The sequence below is a fragment of the Pseudoliparis swirei genome, chromosome 3, assembly GCF_029220125.1.
Source record: "Pseudoliparis swirei isolate HS2019 ecotype Mariana Trench chromosome 3, NWPU_hadal_v1, whole genome shotgun sequence".
Lineage (NCBI taxonomy): Eukaryota > Metazoa > Chordata > Actinopteri > Perciformes > Liparidae > Pseudoliparis > Pseudoliparis swirei.
Genome location: NC_079390.1, coordinates 6,494,839 through 6,516,537, shown reverse-complemented (window position 1 = coordinate 6,516,537; position 21,699 = coordinate 6,494,839). Strand labels below are relative to the sequence as shown.

General features: G+C 40.0%; 3 protein-coding genes across 3 annotated transcripts; all 3 read right to left on the bottom strand.

Moving 5' to 3' along the window:
- Nucleotides 1-3,928: 3,928 nt before the first annotated feature.
- LOC130191659 (olfactory receptor 1-like) lies at nucleotides 3,929-4,897 on the bottom strand. The gene has a single exon (XM_056411315.1). The coding sequence runs from the start codon at nucleotides 4,895-4,897 to the stop codon at nucleotides 3,929-3,931; it is 969 nt and encodes a 322-aa protein (XP_056267290.1).
- Nucleotides 4,898-6,691: 1,794 nt separating this feature from the next.
- Nucleotides 6,692-7,660, bottom strand: LOC130190386 (olfactory receptor 1-like). The gene has a single exon (XM_056409782.1). The coding sequence runs from the start codon at nucleotides 7,658-7,660 to the stop codon at nucleotides 6,692-6,694; it is 969 nt and encodes a 322-aa protein (XP_056265757.1).
- A 4,923-nt stretch (nucleotides 7,661-12,583) lies between these two features.
- Nucleotides 12,584-13,552, bottom strand: LOC130191658 (olfactory receptor 1-like). The gene has a single exon (XM_056411313.1). It carries the CDS (start codon nucleotides 13,547-13,549, stop codon nucleotides 12,584-12,586), a length of 966 nt encoding a protein of 321 aa, XP_056267288.1. The 5' UTR covers nucleotides 13,550-13,552.
- Nucleotides 13,553-21,699: the final 8,147 nt, after the last annotated feature.

The following is a 21,699-nucleotide window of genomic DNA, read 5'->3' as shown; positions in this document are numbered from 1 at the left end:
ACCGTCATTACATTGTCCTCAGCGGCTGGGGCACGCATCTTTTCGATGTCATCATAACTTCTAAGCTTTGTTTTGAATTCGGCAAACCTCATTGTCTCATCCGATTGCGTTACATGGATGGAACAAGGTTTAAAAGTCTCAGGAAGCCCCTTCAGAACCATAGCTACCAGCAGCCCGTCACTCAAAGTCTCTCCAGCATTTCGTAATGCCGTGATAGCGGTTTCCGCACGAATAACATATTCCGTCACACTCTCGCTGCTTGATTTTTGAAGCGATGTCAGCTCAGTATACAGGCTTATTACTCGTGGCGTTCCTTTACCTGCATAATAGTCTCTCAAAATCTTTTGCGCTGCGCGCTCATCATCGGCTGCCTCTCGCATTACTAGTGATAAACTTTTGTCATCCAAGAATTGAATCAATTCAGCATATGCCTCAGCATTTGAGGCCACTTCCTCCTCTGTCTCCACACCCTCGGGCTCCGTAGTAATAATCCCTTTCAGCCCTTGCAGCCGGAAGTGGCCCAAAAACTTAGTTTCCCAGAGTTCGAAATTCTTTTCATCCCCATCAAACACAAGCCGCGACCAGCGACCGCTATATTCTCCTGATCTTCCAGTGTTACTCATGGTGCTATACTTCAGCACGCTAACGCGGTGTATCTTGACTAACTTACTCTGGGCCCATAACCTGTTCACAGAGTAGACGCAACGACGTGACTGACTTCAAACACACAGCAACAGCTGCGCTCACTCAATCAGATTTATTCATTAACACTCCAATCACATTACAGGTACACACCTACATTAACAATCACAGGTGTCAGTATTCAATCAATAAACAAAACAAGACAGAAACATAATACAAGTTGAGAGCACACTTGTTAACACTCACCATAACATTAAAAGTGTCTTTAAGAGTGTTCTTTCTCTCCCCCACACATAGCATAGACTCCTCTTTACACCATGGGTCGGCAAACTGTTATTTATGTTTTGCTCAGTGGACGATCATTCAAAGGGAACACCTCTTATCTTTTGAGTGTGAGATATTATTGTGTCACTGAAAATAAAATATGCAATATTCAACTAAAATGTGTCACATCCTATTTCGTCCCTATCATGCATATATATTTTCAGATGGCTAATCATAATATGCAGAGCCCCGTCTTCGATAAACCATCAATGGATAAATATACAATTTAAAAAATCACAAAGAAAAATAGAGAGTTTAATTCTGCATAGACGTATTCATTTGCATTCAATCAGAAATCAGAATCAGAATCAGAAACAGGTTTATTGCCAAAGAATGTTTTCACAAACAAACGAGGAACTTTTTTTGGCGGAAGGTGCAAGATTCGCGCACCAAGACACCGAGGCGCCGTCCGCGGCGCCATCTTGGAAAGGGTGGATGAAAGATTACAGCATAACATGAGGGAAGAGAGGCGAGAAAAAGAAAAAGCCACCCCCCGACTATGCCCCTAGAGGGGTACAGTGTGGGAGCAGGAGAAGAAAAAAAACACCATTGCACATAAGCACATACATCTTAGACATGACTTGCAACGAGTAGGAAGGGGGGGAGGTAAGCCAAAGACTGGGCGATAGCCCGCCATTGGGGCAGAAGGTAACCAGCACCGACAAGCAGTCAGCCCGGTCCTTCGCCGGCACGGCGCGGACGAGACCCCGTCCTGTCACCCTGGGGGGGCAAAGCAGGCGAAGGCGTGGGATGGGGGGGGGGGTAGTGAGTGCATTTCAGTGTGTTGGTTGTGTGTGAGTGGCCTGATGTATCGTCCTCCCCCAGTCCACAACAGACAAAGTTCTCAGTCCACAAGATGGTCGTTGCCATGGAGATGGCCTTGAAGGGTCCTGGGGAGAAAACAACCACAGGTGTCTGTGGATAGGGGAAGGAATGAGAGAGTCTCGCTTCAGTGATCTTCGGGGGAGTTGTTGTTCCAGTCACGGCCTTGGCCAAGGCCCGTCCTGGTAGAGGGAGCCGAAAGCAGATAAGATTGAGATTGTTTGGTCTTCCAGTAGCTGCATTTTCAATTTTGCGCACCTACTATTCCTCCATTTTCCTCCCGTTTGCCAATAGGATTTCAAATCGATCCAATTTCATTTGCAGAGCCATCAGCTTCTCCACGATGTTGTCATTCTGACGGTTTAATGCCAAAGTCTGAGTGCCAACAACTCTGCCCAACGCGTCAATCATGTCGGGCAGCCTTAGGGGCTTTAACGGCTGTCACCATTTCCTTAATTTTCCGATAAGCCAGGGCAGCGCCAAATCCAAACAGCAGAAATCCTGTAATCAAAGTTCCGAATAGGTAGATGTCTTCTACGTCCTCCACGGAAAGGGCTGCTAGGCACACGACACGCCACTTCCCCCACGCGTCCATCGTGTAACCAGCAACACTCGTCCCAGCAGGACAGGCAGGTTCCCCCGAACCCGAGCTTCTCGTCGAGAAGACGGTGTCAATTGCGTTAGGAGACCAGTTGATCAGGTCCATGGTTTTTAGTTCGAAGAGCGATGCTGGCTTACCTGTATGCTTTATATGTGACAGGAATTATCAAACATGTAATGTCGAAAGACTGCTCCAGAACGAGCACAAAGCTGCTGAACGGCATCAAGCTGCAGACGAGCGAAGAAGAGCCATTTCTCAACTGCTGCAGCAAGCTGAGCAAATAATTATACTTTCACAAAGTCTCCAAATTCAGCTACTGCTGCTGGTTCTCTGGCAACTCGTGAGATATTAAGGAGTTTGTTAATGAAAACGTGTCCGTCCTCGGGAACGTTTCATACATCGTCCGTTCTACATAGTTGTCTGATTAATTGACCAGTGTATTTTTTTTTTCTACTCTTCATAACAGTTTGATTTAGTTATAACTGGTAAAAAAACAATACAATGTCAACAATTGTCTGTATTATGGTTCTATAATTTCATAAATACAAAGAACTATAGTTTTTGTATGTATAATACTAATACTATAATACTATAATATTATACTATATATTTATACAACTTAAAAGCTGTGACATCAAATAGTTTTTGCGGCTCCGGAAACATTTTATTTGGTGGAAAATCGGGCCAGATGCCTCTTTGAATAGGAAAGGCTGCTGACCCCTGCCCTACACCCACCGGTCCAGGTTCACTTAACAAGGATGCATGTCACCGTTCTTCATAAATAAAACATCCAAACATGCACACACATATGAACCACATATACTTAATCTTATCAAATTTATATTCCAGGATACATATCATCTCATCACATACATAATTGGAACATTATTGTCTCCATCTCTGTTGGTTGTGTCTGTCAATATGTACATATGTCACTCCTTTAATTTGTCACATTAGTTCACCAATAAATGGGAACAATTTTATTTATATATAGGAAGATACATTTGTATATTTGGCATGTTGAAGTCATAGAAGAAAAGTAAGAAGCACATTATCAGCGACTTTACTGTGTCTTGCAGTTCTGAGCAGAAACAAATTAATTCATGTCAGTTCTTTCGGAGAAGATAAGACTCAAAACTTTGCTGTTCATTCACACAGGAAAATGTGTCTTGCATCACATGCTCCAAATAATCAGCAGAATAAGATGAAAACAATAGTTTTAAAAAAACACAGCTTCCAGGTCACCCTCAAGCAACAATCATAAGAAGACACAGTAAGAGAAGTGTGAAGGTTATTATTACAATGACTGAAAATCAGTCAGTTAAATAAAACATTTATTTCTTAAATTTTGTACGATACAATTTTTCAAAATGTTGGTGACATAACAACATGTATGTAATATAACAGACACTTTACTAAAAAGCAAATAATGCCAACATCTTAATTAATATGTAACTAAAGTGATAGCAAGGATAATATAACTATTTACCAATGCAATTTTACAGCAGAAAAAAAGACTATGCAAATTGTAGTTATAGTTCATGTATTTATAATTTTGGATCTCCCTTTGATTTTCAATAACCTTTTCACTGATACTTTGATTTCTTGTGTCTGCAGAACATAAATGATTGGGTTCAGCATGGGAGGAAAAATAGAGTTCAAGGAGAGGTTGATGATCCTGGCATTTGGAGGTATTTTTTCAATCATTGCAAATGTGATTAGTACTGGGAAATAAAAGATTGCCACTAAAGACAGATGAGCTGTGCAGGTTTTAAAGGACTTGTACATTTCCTGGGCTGTGGCTACTTTAGACAAAGCATAACCAATGCATAAGTAAGTAAACACTATAAATATCAGAGGGACCCAAAGAACAACAATCGTTAACAACATACTAATGACATAGGTGGGTGTGTTGTCATTGCAGGCCAGCCTGTATAACCGGCCATAGTCACAGAAATAGCTGTTAATAACCACAGACTCACAAAAAGAAAGCCTCATAAGAAGAACAAGTGCAATAAGAGCACCAGTAATAACAAAGACCCAGAAAGAGGCAATGATTGTCAGCATGAACCTGTGGGTCAGCTTCACCTGATATTGCAGAGGGAACATGATGGCAATTAGTCTGTCATAGGAAAGAGCAACCAGATTAAGTGACTGCATGCCAAGGCAGGTGTAGCAGAAAAAAAAGAATGTCATACATTCGTTGTAGGGGATGGAGGGATGGTTAAACAGGAAGATGTCAAGAAGCTTCGGCACCAGAGCAGAGCTACCAAACAAGTCCACAAATGCAAGATGAAAGACTGCAATATATTTTGGAGTCCTCAGATTATGATCCAAGTATATTACTGCCATCACAAATGTGTTCCCAAGCACTGAAACAATATAAACAAAAAAGAGAAAGACATAGTAATACTTGATATTAAGGATGCCAGAAAAACCACTTATTACAAAATATGCAGGACGCACAAAACTGATGTTTTCCCCAAGAGCCGAGTTGAATAAATTCATTGTAAAACTTATCACGCCTTTTCTGTCCACAGTGCAGGGGTTGATGTCAAGAAGCGTCCTCTTGGGGGTTTTAGCACTCAGTGTCCAATTGCTCTGTTTGTGATGATGAAGCTCCGCCAAGCTTTCAATGTTTTGACAAGAGTGGCCGTTAAATACTCTTCTAAATGCCAAATAAGGTCAATGTCCCATGTGTCCATTAGCCATTCAGCAGCAGACACACTTTTCTTTGAGTACAAACTTATCGGACTCATGCAGAAATGTAGCATGCTTCTGTCATGCGTCTTTATTTTCAGGTGGCTAATCATAATATGCAGAGTCCGGCCTCCGATGAACTGTCAGTGGATAAATAAATAAAAAGAAAAGTCCGGAAGAAAAATAGAGAGTTTAATTCTGCATGGACGTATTAATTTGCATTCAATGCCAACGATGCTGGCTTACCTGTATGCTTTATATGTGACAGGAATTATCAAACATGTAATGTCGAAAGACTGCTCCAGAACGAGCACAAAGCTGCTGAACGGCATCAAGCTGCAGACGAGCGAAGAAGAGCCATTTCTCAACTGCTGCAGCAAGCTGAGCAAATAATTATACTTTCACAAAGTCTCCAAATTCAGCTACTGCTGCTGGTTCTCTGGCAACTCGTGAGATATTAAGGAGTTTGTTAATGAAAACGTGTCCGTCCTCGGGAGCGTTTCATACGTCGTCCGTTCTACATAGTTGTCTGATTAATTGACCAGTGTATTTTTTTTTCTTCTCTTCATAACAGTTTGATTTAGTTATAACTGGTAAAAAAACAATACAATGTCAACAATTGTCTGTATTATGGTTCTATAATTTCATAAATACAAAAAACTATAGTTTTTGTATGTATAATACTAATACTATAATACTATAATATTATACTATATATTTATACAACTTAAAAGCTGTGACATCAAATAGTTTTTACGGCTCCGGAAACATTTTATTTGGTGGAAAATAGGGCCAGATGCCTCTTTGGATAGGAAAGGCTGCTGACCCCTGCCCTACACCCACCGGTCCAGGTTCACTTAACAAGGATGCATGTCACCGTTTTTCATAAATAAAACATCCAAACATGCACACACATATGAACCACATATACTTAATCTTATCAAATTTATATTCCAGGATACATATCATCTCATCACATACATAATTGAAACTGCTTCATATTATTGTCTACATCTCTGTTGGTTGTGTGTCAATATGTACATATGTCACTCCATTTGATTTATATATAGGAAGATACATTTGTATATTTGGCATGTTGAAGTAGTAGAAGAAAAGTAAGAAGCACATTATCAGCGACTTTACTTGGTCTTGCAGTTCTGAGCAGAAACAACTATATTAATATATGTCAGTTCTTTCGGAGAAGATAAGACTCAAAACTTTGCTGTTCATTCACACAGGAAAAAGTATCTTGCATCACATGCTCCAACTAATCAGCAGAATAAGATGAAAACAATAGTTTAAAAAAAACACAGCTTCCAGGTCACCCTCTAGCAACAATCATAAAAAGTCACAGTAAGAGAAGTGTGAAGGTTATTATTAACTAATTATAACTAATACATTTATTTCTTTAATTTTGTCCGATACAATTTTTCAACATTTTGGTGACATAACAACATGTATGTAATATAAGACACTTTACTTTTAAGCAAATAATGCCAACATCTTAATTAAAATGTAAATAAAGTGATAGCAAGGATAATATAACTATTTACCAATGCAATTTTACAGCAGAAAAAAAAATGCTAATTCTAACGTTATAGTTCATTTATTTATAATTTTGGATCTCCCTTTGATTTTCAAAAACCTTTTCACTGATACTTTGATTTCTTGTGTCTGCAGAACATAAATGATTGGGTTCAGCATGGGAGGAAAAATAGAGGTCAAGGAGAGGTTGATGATCCTGGCATTTGGAGGTATTTTTTCAATCATTGCATATGTGAATAGTACTGGGAAATAAAAGATTGCCACTAAAGACAGATGAGCTGTGCAGGTTTTAAAGGACTTGTATATTTCCTGGGCTGTGGCTACTTTAGACAAAGCATAACCAATGCATAAGTAAGTAAACACTATGAATATCAGAGGGACCCAAAGAAAAATAATCGTTAACAACATACTAATGACAAAGCTGGGTGTGTTGTCATTGCAGGCCAGCCTGTATAACTGGCCATAGTCACAGAAATAGCTGTTAATAACCACAGACTCACAAAAAGAAAGCCTCATAAGAAGAACAAGTGCAATAAGAACACCAGTAAGAACAAAGACCCAGAAAGAGGCAATCAAAGACAGCATGAACCTGTGGGTCAGCTTCACCTGATAGTGCAGAGGGAACATGATGGCAATTAGTCTGTCATAGGAAAGTGCAACCAGATTAAATGACTGCATGGAAAGGCAGCTGTAGCAGACAAACATGAATGTCAAGCATTCGTTGTAGGGGATGGAGGGATGGTTAAACAGGAAGATGTCAAGAAGCTTCGGCACCAGAGCAGAGCTACCAAACAAGTCCACAAATGCAAGATGAAAAACTGCAATATATTTTGGAGTTCTCAGATTATGATCCAAGTATATTACTGCCATCACAACTGTGTTCCCAAGCACTGAAACAATATAAACAAAAAAGAGAAAGACATAGTAATACTTGATATTAAGGATGCCAGAAAAACCACTTATTACAAAATATGCAGGACGCACAAAACTGATGTTTTCCCCAAGAGCCGAGTTGAATAAATTCATTGTAAAATTTATCACGCCTTTTCTGTCCACAGTGCAGGGGTTGATGTCAAGAAGCGTCCTCTTGGGGGTTTTAGCACTCAGTGTCCAATTGCTCTGTTTGTGATGATGAAGCTCCGCCAAGCTTTCAATGTTTTGACAAGAGTGGCCGTTAAATACTCTTCTAAATGCCAAATAAGGTCAATGTCCCATGTGTACATTAGCCACTCAGCAGCAGACAAACTTTTCTTTCAATACAAACTTATCGGACTCATGCAGACATGTAGCATGCTTCTGTCATGCATCTTTATTTTCAGGTGGCTAATCATAATATGCAGAGTCTGGCCTCCGATGAACTGTCAGTGGATAAATAAATAAAAAGAAAAGTCCGGAAGAAAAATAGAGAGTTTAATTATGCATGGACGTATTCATTTGCATTCAATGCCAACGATGCTGGCTTACCTGTATGCTTTATATGTGACAGGAATTATCAAACATGTAATGTCGAAAGACTGCTCCAGAACGAGAACAAAGCTGCTGAACGGCATCAAGCTGCAGACGAGCGAAGAAGAGCCATTTCTCAACTGCTGCAGCAAGCTGAGCAAATAATTATACTTTCACAAAGTCTCCAAATTCAGCTACTGCTGCTGGTTCTCTGGCAACTCGTGAGATATTAAGGGGTTTGTTCATGAAAACGTGTCCGTCCTCGGGAGCGTTTCATACGTCGTCCGTTCTACATAGTTGTCTAATTAGTTGAGCATGTGTATTATTTGTTCTACTCTTTAAAAGAGTTTGATATTGTTATAAATAGTAAAATAGCTATACAATGTAAAGAATTGTCTTCATTCTGGTTCTATAATTTCATAAATACAACAAACTATAGTTTTTGTATATATAATATGACTATATATATATATATATATATATATATATTCATAGAACTTTATAAACTGTGATATCAAATAGTTTTTGCGCCTCCGGAAACATTTTATTCGGTGGAAAATAGGGCCAGATGCCTCTTTGGATAGGAAAGGTTGCTGACCCCTGATTTAACGTATACGTCTAATTAGTTTTGAACAGTAGGCCTACACCGTTAACAGAAACGTTTTGCAATAGCCGGTAGGCCTACGAAACCCCATGTTATTAGCACGGTGTTTCAAGAATGTCATAGTTTTGAATAAGAGTTGTACGCAACATCCTGTGAGATGAAATGTTGTGGCAACGGTGCTATGTGTCCGTGTCTCTGTGTGTGTGTGTGGGGGGGGGGGGGGGGGTTGTGTGCGTGCCTGCGTACGTGCAGCTCAGCTGGCGCCCTCTGAGCTGGTTTCTGTGTCAGCAGAACTCTGTTCAAAAAAGAAAAGTGACAACGTGGCTCTAATTATCAACAAAACATACGCATACAATTAAAAATCACCATCTTTTCTAAATTTGTCAAAGCATCTCTTTTAATTTGGCAAACACATAATACATTCAACAGTAAAATATAAGTTGAACATGTTTCTAAATAACATGAAATGGATCAAAAGGACATGCAGACTGGTGGCGAATGGCATTCTCTTCACAAACACCACTTCGACACAACACAGCGCTCACTAGAGTTACTGTATGGAGGACTCAAAATGACTTCAGTATAAATAAATAAATGCATGAATAAATATAGGAATAAATAAATAAATGCTTAAATAAATGTATAAATAAATGCTTAAATATATGTATAAATACAGGAATGAATAAATGTAAGTTATAAATCAACAGGACATCATTAAATAAATATATTTCTACATTTCTGTATTTCCTCATTTATTTATTTCTCTATTTATGTGTCCACACGTATTTCTTCATTTATTTATGTGTGACATTTACGTGTCCGTATATTCAAATGAGCTGGGGCGGTCCGAACCTCTGTCTAAAGCATGATTGGTCACAGGAGTGTAATGCACCTGGTGTGTTATGCTCTACTACTTCTGCCTGGCACATGACGCTGAAGTTGGCTCGCTCAGCTAACCGTTAGCAGAAGTTAGCCTAGACCAGCGGTTCCCAAACTTTTTAGGCCACGCACCCCCTAATACAGGGATTCCCAAAGTGTGGTGGGTTAGGGTTAGCACTAGCACCCCCCCCCCCCCCCCGTCAACAACTCAACTCAGGTAGTGACTTTTTCTTTGCTCCGTCCCGATGCGTGCAAACCGGTGTCGGAGCTCTGCCGCGCACGAGACGGCGGGCAGAGGACTGTTAACGCGACACGTAGAGACAGAAATGACGTTCTGCTGCTGTAATGTGGCGCTATAGAGAAAGTGACAGGGGGGCGGGCCAAATTTTTTTAATGTCATGCGATCTACCATACTACGCCGCGATCGACTGGCAGGTCGCCGCGATCGACGTATTGAGCACCCCTGGTTTACACCATTAGACCACCATTACATTTTTCCTCTCGCGCACCCCCTAGAGGCAGCTCGCGCGCACCACACTTTGGGAATCCCTGGCCTAGACAGCTTTTTGACTTCAGCCGTTTATCAATTCCAAGAACACTGAGTACAGACTTGTGTTTTCTTGGAGTCTGGTCTTGGGAGTCCAGACTCTCGAAGACGCAGGACGGTCTTTCTGGTCTTGTGACGTCACCACATCAAATGTTCTTGCTCATGAATTTACTCTAATTATTCACTGTAAAATACTTTACAGTGGAGTAGAATGTGTTGCGGTGTTCACTGTTGTTTGGCGTAGGCTACGAATAAACGGTAATAACTATACAACGTCTCGTAGCTTTCCTGACCCAGGGTCGCTACAATATGAAGTTATGAATCTTAACCCTCAGTCAAATTGACGTAACGTTATCTTTTAATAAATAATAAACTCGTTGTGCTCTTTAGATCCTCCAAAACCTAATTATATCTCATGTTTAGCCGCTACGGAGACATCATAGCCAGCGGAGCATTTCAAAAAGTCCTGCCGAGATCAGGCTGCTCTCGGCGGCCACACAGCGCGCTGAGCGCCCGGAGCTCAGTGGTCCCGCGAGCAGGACCTCAAATCTCCGTCGCATATCCTTATTAGGCTGATTTTCGATAAACCGACCACAGATTTGATGCTTAAACTACTAACTTCTCGCAGTGGCGGGCCGTGGGCCTGGGGCCTGGGCCTTCAGTGAGGTCCTACACAGTCCCACCCGAATTAATCCACCTCTTACTATCATTATGATGCCATGGCTCTAGACCAGGGCTGCTCAATACGTCGATCGCGGCGTAGTATTGGTAGATCGCATGACATTAAAAAAAATGGTCCCGCCCCCGTCATTTTCTCTATAGCACGTCTTTGTTCATTTATTAAACTAAACAGCCGTCTGATGTTGATCGTATCTACACAACAGCATGTCATTTCTCTCGGCTCTCCGTCTCGCGCGCTGCAGAATGCGCGCATCGGGACGGAGAAAAAGAAGAAGAAAAAAGTCACTTGCACCAGTTTGTTCACTAAACAGGGCATTGTCGCACCCAAAGCAGATTTCAAATATGCTCGACCAAATCGACATCTTCTCCTCCTTCCGCCATTGTGGGTTGAAAAAACAGCTTTGTAGTCCGCGAATTAATTCCTTTATCAAATTCAGTTTCCTAGTTCTGAGGTTCTGCATCTACCTGCCCATAGGACCCGCCTCTCAATATTGGTAATCCAATCAAAAGACGTGCAGCACTCCGCCTGCTAGCTGGCTCCTGTGCCGGTTCCGGGGCCTTCTCGAAGGCCTAGAGGAGCCAACTCTAAAGCTGATTGGTTGACACAACATCGTCATTCCCATTCACTTGAAGCTACCAGCGCCCGCAATGTTGATTCTGAAGGCCTAAGGGCAGATTTTAGCCCCCTGGCAACATACAATGGCTGAATATGATTGGATAAAAGATCTAACATAAAGACCAGCCCTCCAAATCTCAACCTGGCGCTGGCAGCAGCGCAACCAAGAGGAACGCTAAGAAATTAAGAGAATAACTCTTACTCTGGGAAATAATTGAATACATATTTGTGGGAAAATATATTTAGAAAAAAATATATATTCTGATGATGTTTAGGCCAGCAGAGAAGGCCTTGCTGGCCCTGACGGCCCGCCACTGACTTCTCGGCTGAAAACATCCTTAGATTACATTCCGTGACTCAACAACAGTAGTATTTAGAATGTACAGACAAGAACGCATCATAAACGCTGTTCATCTACAGGTCCAAGTGCTAGGGATCGATTGCTTCTGTCTTGCTCCCTGACTTGACCAATCCTGTTCAACAATGAGGTTCGGATATATGTCAAAATATTTGGGCAAATTTGCATCTACATCTGAATATTTTGAAATTCAGGCATTCAGTGGCAAATAATTTGTGCTTTCTGTAGGTGCTGCACAAGAAAGTTCTTTAAAAAATAGTCTGTATCTCCCTGAATGGTTTCAGGGCTTTAATGTGAAGGTGGTTGGGTTTAAAAAAACCACTGTACAGTTGTTCAGAAAAGAGAAGCAGGCAAGAAAACAAGATGGGTCTCGGTGTTTTAGAAATATGAGATATCCATGTCCATAAAGAAGCAAAAAAATCTCAACATGTCATTGAAAACAATATACATTTTCTAATTTACAGTGAAAATGTGCAGAGATACAAACTTTGATAACACTAACTTGTTTTCTTTGCATTACAAAAGCTTGTCGGCACAAATTAGGAATTAAAATTGCTTTATTTAGGATAAGCCCCTTGAGATGGTCAATATGCTTTCAAGGTGTTCTACACATTGCACAAACTGAAAGAATTAAAGTGTTGACAGACAATAGAACAAACAACGAAACAGTTAACATTCAGTCAGAACCAAAAGTGACACATATATTGTAAATAGTACATAAATACACCTGGTAAATTCCCTACGAAGTAACTTAAAACATGTATAATTAGTCTCAAAATAGAAGATCTGCCTGAGTATATAATTAATTCAGAATGAATTCAAGTTGAATTTAATGTTCTTTTTCCGATTTTAAATATTTTTTTCACTGATCCTTTAATTTCCTGTGTCTGCAGAACATAAATTATTGGGTTCAGCATGGGAGGAAACATAGAGGTCAGAGACAGGTTTATGATCCTGGCATTTGGATGTATTTTTGAACTCATAGTTAATGTGATTAATATTGGGAGGAAATAGATTGCCACTAATGAAAGATGAGATATGCATGTTTTAAAGGCCTTGTGTCTTTCATGAGCTGTGACCACTTGAGACAAAGCATAACCAATGCATACATAACTTAACACAATAAATGCCAGTGGAAGCCAAAGAATTAGAGCTATTAACACAAAACTAATGACAAAACTGGGTGTGTAGTCATTGCATGCCAGCTTGTATAGCTGGCCATGGTCACAGAAATAACTATTAATAACCACAGACTCACAGAAAGAAAGTCTCGTAACAAGACCAACTGAAATAAGAATAACAGTAATAACAAAGACCCAGAAAGAGGCAATCAAAGACAGCATGAACCTGTGTGTCACCTTCACCTGATAGTGCAGAGGGAACATGATGGCAATTAGTCTGTCATAGGAAAGAGCAACCAGATTAAGTGACTGCATGGAAAGGCAGCTGTAGTAGAAAAAAATGAATGTCAAGCAGTCGTTGTAGGGGATGGAGGGATGGTTAAACAGGAAGATGTCAAGGACCTTCGGCATCAGAGCAGAGCTACCAAACAAGTCCACAAATGCAAGATGAAAAACTGCAATATATTTTGGAGTCCTCAGATTATGATCCAAGTATATTACTGCCATCACAACTGTGTTCCCAAGCACTGAAACAATATAAACAAAAAAGAGAAAGACATAGTAATACTTGATATTGAGGATGCCAGAAAAACCACGAATTACAAAATATGTAGGACGCACAAAAGTGATGTTTTTCCCAGGAGCCGAGTTGAATAAATACATTGTAAAAAGGTTCTCAAACTTTTAACAGTCGGAAGCCGTGTTTACTATCGAGAACAGTACTCCACATCAACACTGTGTTCTGTTAATCGGTCGTGAGCTCTTCTCTCTCCCTCTCTTTCTGACAATGTAGCTCTGAAACACTTTAAATGTTTCCCCTCTCCCTCGAGGGACAACGCCTTCAACCCTTTGAGTCTATTGTATGTAAGCAAAACCAAAAGGAGCAAAACGTGTCCACCTTAAAAGTCAGTCCACCTTTAGAGACAGAGCCGAAGTTTTAACTGACTTTATGACTAACCCTCTTCACTTCAATCAGCAGCAGTTTGCAAGCAAGCCACAGGAGTTGTAGCATTTATTAATTGAACAATAGCCTAAACTGTACACACTTTGTGCACTATCCGTATTTTGCATCTGTATTTTTACCAGGATGGTATCGTTCCAATATTGTGACACCACTGTATTAGCTCAGTAAACATTATAAACATGAGTTTATTGTCTAAATAGATCCACGTCTTCATAAATTTAGCATGATGTCCATTTAGCAGTCGATAAAGCAGGTAATGCTTGAGGGATGTGGCTACATTATGATTGACCGGTTTCTACCACAGCGCCTCTACCACGGCGTCACAAATATGCATGGTCACTTCTGTTGACTGGTTGCAAAAAACAAAAACAAGATTGTAAAAGACAAATTCCCGAGATTTTGATTTCTCATTATTTGTACAATGCCCCTCTCTGCTGACAGCACACTTATCCATGTTTGTGTTTGGTCATTCCTGGAAGCGCACTCATAACCAAATTGAGAAACCCTGGGTTGATTTACAGAACTGGTAACCGGGACTGCGGTTGTTCGGGTTAGTTATTCCAGATAACCAAAAGATAACCTGAGTATGTTCAACTCACCTTGTGGTACAGGGCTCAGATTTAAATGAAACAGATATTTAAAGAGTGGCGGCTGACCAATAGAGGGCCACGGGGCGTGGGCCAACCTTGAGCCACAAACAAATGTTATACATATATAGAATATAAATAAATATACAAATTGTTGAATATTTGTCTTTTGGAAATATATAATATACCCACTAATATTTGTGAAATAGGATATCTGCGCAACATATATGCTTTTCCTGCATGTCCCTTCCGCCTCTCTGCATGTCTCAGCTGCGCTGGGGCCAAGTTGATTTGTGAATTAAAACAGGCTCACTTTAACCCTATAAGGTTCATAGGGGCATCTTAATATACAAACATGTTCTATTATTATTTTATATAGATATTTGATTTCTATTATACAATATTTCTATTGTATTATAATATGCTGGTGTAGTGTCTAGCACTGTAGCCTCACAGCAAGAGGGCCGTGGGTTCAATTCCCGGTCGTTATGGTAATGGTATTATAATATATTCATTATATTTATATTATATCGTATTTATATATCCTATTATCCATCCATTATCATTATCAATACCGCTTCATCCTCATGAGGGTCGCGGGGCGCTGGAGCCGATCCCAGCTGACATCGGGCGAAGGCAGGGGACATATCCTATTATACTGAATATTATTATATTATTATTATTATATACTGAATTGTACGAATAAGATGTCTTTATTATGTAAGTGTCGTAATAAAGTGAAATATTTAACTGAAATGCATGTTTGATACTTTTTTGCATTGAATCATACAATTCATCATTTGCTGAAATTGATTGGATGGCACTACCAAAAACAAATTCCACCAGCCGCCACTGTATTTAAAGTTAATATTAAATATATATTGAGATGAATATATATGTTGTATATTGCCTTAACAGTATTGATATATTAACCCTCTGGAGTCTGGGGTCATTTTTTCGATTTTACAAAACAAACAAAAAATCACCTTTTAAAGGCTTTTGCATATGACACATACCCATGTGTTATACATCAACAATCTCAGCTCTCTATATAATGAGGCACAATTGTCCTCAGGCACAAGTGGAAAGAGAAAATATGGCCCTAAAGCTGAAAATTGAAGTTCGATTTTTATAAATTCTTCATATCTCTTGTGAAAACACACCTTTACTCACGTGGACGAACCGTTTTTGTGTTTGAAATTGGTTTACCAAAGGTCCAGGTTCCTAAAAGCAGTGAATTATCTAAATACAATGCTAGATACATGTAAATAAAGGTCTAAAACCACATTTTGTTTTATCGTTTTTTTTTAGTAGAAATGATGTGGTCCGTCACACCATTCACCAGAATGATAAAAATGGGACTGAGGAATAAGGGTAAAGTAAAAAATTAATATTTTAAAAACGGAAACAGTGAAAAACGTGGTGCTGCGGGCGTCGACTTCAGAGAGTTAATTATAAGAGAAAAGTACCATATGAAATGTCCCTGCCCAAAAGGACAGATTATCCCAAGATCTTGTTCATGCATGAGGCCCATCAGGAGCGTGGGGTTCACAGGCACATTGGTGGTGTCTAAAGCCACGAGGATGCGGGACATCGTCGTAAAACTACACTTACCTCAGTTGGAGTCATGACCTTTGGGTACTAACCAAAAAGATATGTTCCTGCTCAAAACCTACTTGTGATGTGCACGTGTATTCTTAATATGCTTAATGAAAGCAGACTGTTCAGCGGGCTGTTTATTACATAATAATGTATGTCCATGTAGCCAGAATTAAAAAACATTGTTTTGTCGTTTCATACTGTCATATTTTTATTTCTGTTTGTTTCATTCTGGCAGGCCTCCTGAGTAAGAAGTTCACAAGTGAACTGCTTTGCTCCCTTGCTGAAAGCTGGAACCACTCAGTCTAATGAGGCTGTTAATGAGTTGTTAGTTGACGCTGCTCTTGCAGGATGATGACATATCCAGAACAGTTAGGTAAACACATCGAGGGAGGGGTTACATAATGTAAGTTGGTAGAGAGCAAGAAATGCATTGACTCATGCCGCTATAAACTTTCTGTGGACTGGATCATTTTAACAACAAGCACATACTTAATTATTGTTTGGTTTAACAATTGTATTACTTGGTTGTGATCTGATCTGAGTCATAAGAGAACAGCTCTGCGTTAAATCTTCAAAAATGGAGTAAACGCTTATCAAGCAGAAGTAAAATATCTACTTATTTTGTTCCCCAGGTGTCACAACACAACTGAATGTGGTCCATGAACTGGGGTTGTACAGATTAGGTAAAGGAGGGATTCACATTTACGAGGGTTGAGTACACACTTTGATTGACATTTTACTCTTCTACAAATCTCAAAAATAGATTATAGTGCATCGGCACCTGAATCAATGGTTTAGGATTTTGAGAAATACACTTCATTTCACTTCCTGAACAAGAAACTGTTCCAGCACGAAACATCCAATAAAACCAATAATTACATTTTCTTGATTTCTTAATCCATTTTTGTATGGATTAAACAAGCAGAATCTAACTATCACTATGTTAATGAGCGAACTTTTTACCTGTTGACTCGTTTCACATATATTGCAGACGTGTGTGTATTTATCAAAATGTTGCACTATTCCTTTTAATTTAGTAAACATTCATACATGAAATATCATGTTCATCTTACTATATGGCTTTGCTTAGTGGTCATACACGATCGCATCATTACTTAGACTTTGTTTTCCAACTAAATTTCGAGATGAACAGTACCAGTCTCACGAGAGACCCAATTAATTAGTGTAAAAATGTTCTGTATACATTTTTATATTCTATCCAATTTAATTTTAAGTTGTATCTTTATTTAAAAGAAGAAAAATAATCACAAAAATACATAAATGTAAAGCTGTTCAACCCTAAAATGTAAGCGACTTTGGGTATTTAGAAAAGCGCTATATAAAATTGAATGTTATTATTATTATTATTATTTTATTCGATTCCAAAATAAGTACTTCCCTCTGTCTGAATGCACAAATGATACCTTACAATATACAATGAAAACTAGTATCATATAAAGACATAATATCTTCATAATCAATAGAAGTGCACTCTGTTAGCGTTCGGTAAGGTTAAAGCAATTTGGAGATGGACTAAACACTAACTCCTGTCTTGGAGAAAGGCCTTTCTAAATTCCCGGAGTACATTACATTCATAATTCTCATTAATTTCATCCTGCTCAGTGTGCTGTTTCTAAAATAATATTAGAATCTACTCCAGAGACTATTGAAGCTCCAGGGCCATGAGAGATTTGAACTCAAACTATTACAGAGAGTAATCTCCATAGGGATTTACTATTAAGCTATTGTTGCCAAATAAATGAAATTAGCTCCCTGGGTATATTAAAGGTGTTTAGAATGTCCCACAGAGAGAAATATTCGCTGAAAATACATAACAAAGATGTCGAAATGACAGGATGCATCCTCTGCCTGAGGCCTGCAGGGAACAGTTCATGACAGTGAATGAAAAGTGCTTTAGAAAAATAAAATGCATTATTATTGTTATTATTATTATACTATTTCAAATTCTGCAAAAACAAATACAAATATCAATTTGTCTTTATCTGAATTTTTTCAACAAATCAATTGACTATTTCTTCGTCAAGATGTCCGGATAAGATAAGTAGCACACTCCTAACAAAATCTGACCATTTTTATTTGATACATTTCTTAAAACAACAGATAGATTATCTGTCACTCAACCAAACCATACATTTCAGCACTTGTAAAAAAATACTTTAGACTTTCCTCAACTACAAACTGTCAACTCTCTAGCGAGGCGACTCAGGGGAGTCCCACCACGATGCCGCTGCACCTCCTCATTGGCCCCCATGAGAGAACTGTTTTTCTCCTCCTGTTTCCCAAAAGGAGAACAGTCTCGCTTCAACATGTTATGACCAAACTGACTAATTAATCCTGAGAGTGTTCGCCCCCAGCAAAGAAAGACAAAGAGACAAATATGTATCACACAACAATGCAGTTTATTGCTTATGCTTATTGTTGCCCCCTTATGTGTTCTGACTTTGACATGTATGGCCTTGAATCGGCTTGAACTAAATTTCCAGACCATATGTGGAAATTATACTCGTACTCAGGGATGGATTAACCAACGGGCCTACCGGGCCCAGGCCCAGGGGCCCATGAGCTCAGGGGGCCCCTGGGCCTGAGCCTCCGCGCGTGACGTCGCTGTGATTAACATTGTATTGATATGAATATGATGATATGACACGATGCGCCGTAGCCGGTATATGCTGGGCTTAAGTCATTCATGTCAGTAACAGGGCCCCAATAGTCCTACTGAGGGATGGATTACCCAACGAGACTACCGGCACCAGGGGCCCATGAGCTCAGGGGGCCCGTGAGCTCAGGGGGCCCGTGAGCTCAGGGGCCCGTGAGTTCAGGGGGCCCGTGAGCTCAGGGGGCCCATGAGCTCAGGGGGCCCGTGAGCTCAGGGGGCCCCTGGGCCTGAACCTCCGCGCGTGACGTCGCTGTGATTAACATTGTATTGATATGAATATGATGATATGACACGATGCGCCGTAGCCGGTATATGCTGGGCTTAAGTCATTCATGTCAGTAACAGGGCCCCAATAGTCCGACTGAGAAACTAAAGAATAGCCTAAACATTCACTTTGAAGATGTCACAAGAAAGAAACCATCATGATACCTTTCAAGTGAGTGTTTATCCCCTCAGTTTATCTAGAGGACTTTAGAGGAGCTGAGTACTCCATGCAATATGGGCCCTTCAACTCTGTAGGGAGAAATCCAAAAAGCAAGTGCAAAACAATAGCAGTAGAGCTCTGTCTAAGCACCCCCAACACACACAAATGCGCTGTTTATGTATTTCTGTAAAGTTGTTCTTCATGAAGACCCCATTATGATGTTATCCACCCCTGATCTGTCTGAATGGAGCCCCTCAATCATAACACATCATAACATTTCACTGTATGCTCCTTTAAATAGGTTTTACTGGTAGGCCTTAACTGGGACAAGTGAGATTCCTTACATGAGCTTAAAAAAACTATTTTGAACAGTTTATTTAAAAAAAATTCTCGCGGTAAACTCGCGATAAAAAAATGAACGGCGTTAAAATGGGTTTGCGTTAACACCGTTAAACTGACAACACTAGTTACAACTATCGAATATTTAAAGTTAGTAAACTGGAGACAGGCAAGTTCACGATAAGGTTGTTTTTTTGCGGACGGGGGGGGGGGGGGGGGGCCTTGACACGTCCAGGCCCAGGGGCCCGTGGTTTCTTAATCCGTCTATGCTCATACTGTGTTATATAATATAAAAAATCTGTCAACTGGATAGGGAAGCGGCAGTATAACAAGGTTTTTTAACAAACGGTATAACGTTAGCTGAAGCTGAGTTCAACCCATGAATACAGTTAGTATTGCAGCTTTGAAAAGTTCAAGTAAATTGAACTGTTGGGATAAGATAAGATAAGATAATCCTTTATTAGTCCTACAGTGGGGACATTTCAGGATCACATAAAAAATCAAAATCAAACGCAAAACATAATAACAATACTAAATACTAAATACTAATAAATTCTCTCACCTCACTCCCCCCAGCCAAATCCTCCAGTCTGACAGGAAGCTGAAAATCCCCCCGCCCCCCTAAAAAATCACTCAAGACTCTGCACTTTAATCACTTGTATTCACTTGTTTAAAAATTTTATTACGTATTTATAGTATTTATATATATATAGTATTTATATATATATAGTATTTATAACAACTGTACGTGAATCTTTATCTTTATGTTTACTTAGTATTAGGAAATGTCTTGTCTTATCTGTTGTGCCTGTGCACTTTTATATGTTTCACCGTGGGAGAGTGGGAAACATCCTATCGATTCCTTTGTATGTCTAACATGTGAAGAAATTGACAATAAAAGCTACTTACTTACTACTTACTTACTTACTTAATACTAAAATACTCAATATACAGAGGAAACAAAATATATCCACAAGGCAGTGACCAAAGTGAATTTCCTGCAGGTTAAAGTGTTACAGAGGTTTTGTAGTACTAGCTTAGCACCACAAGCTAAGAATTAGCGTTAGCTTAACAACATTTGACGACGTCGTCTTTACTCTGGTCAAAGTGAAACAAACTATAGGTTTAAACACACACTCAATAAAGCAAACCTCTCCTCTTTGTGTTGCTGGTAATGTTCAGTTCTTACTGTGTGTTTCAGTCCTCATACTCAGTGCGTTTACATGCAATCGAATTATTGGCTTAGTCAGACTGAAATCGAATTATCCGTTTCATGTAAACACCTTTGTCGGACTATGTGCGGTCTGACTTCGATCCGATTAACACCCCTGGATAGCTCGATCCGATCCAGTTGATAATTCGACTCTCGCGGCATGTAACGGTGAATTCGATTCGGAACTGGACTTTGCGTCTTTGCGCATGCTCGAGATCCCGCCGCCCTCCTCCCTCCCTCCCTCCCTCCCTCCCATGTCGTGACCCGGAAGTCGAAAGAGACGATAAATTAAATTCTCCGTGTACCTTCGGCGACGGCGTCTTCTCTCCGTTATCAACTCAGCCAATAGCGCCATTTGCATTCGCTGTACTCCTATTAACACCATGGAAGAATAGCAGAGGGATGTAGCTTCGCCTCGCTCTCTGTTCGCCATCTTTCTCGAAATGTTGTTGTTGTTGTTGTTGGTTGTTGTTGGTCGTGGTGAAGAGGTCAAGCGGAAATGGCTGTATCACCACGAGTTGTAATGAAAACAGCGCCACCTATCGTATCGGATATGACATGCTTTCGGCCAATGATTCGAATTACTCACTGCCATGTATATTGGGATAACAGCTGATCCCCCAAAAGATAGCATAGTCCGACTAAAGCAAGATTCGAATTATACCACTGCACTCGCTCTTTTCTCTTCCTACCTTAAAGACCGCACCTACCGGGTAACTTGGAGAGGATCTGTGTCTGATCCTTGTCCTCTCACTACTGGGGTTCCTCAAGGCTCCGTCCTGGGTCCCCTCCTCTTCTCTCTGTACACAAATTATCTCGGCTCTGTCATTCGTTCGCACGGCTTCTCCTACCATAGCTATGCTGACGACACCCAACTGATCTTCTCGTTTCCACCGTCCGAAACACAGGTGGCGGCACGAATCTCTGCCTGTCTGACTGACATCTCTCAGTGGATGTCTGCTCACCACCTGAAGATCAACCCTGACAAGACTGAGCTACTATTCCTT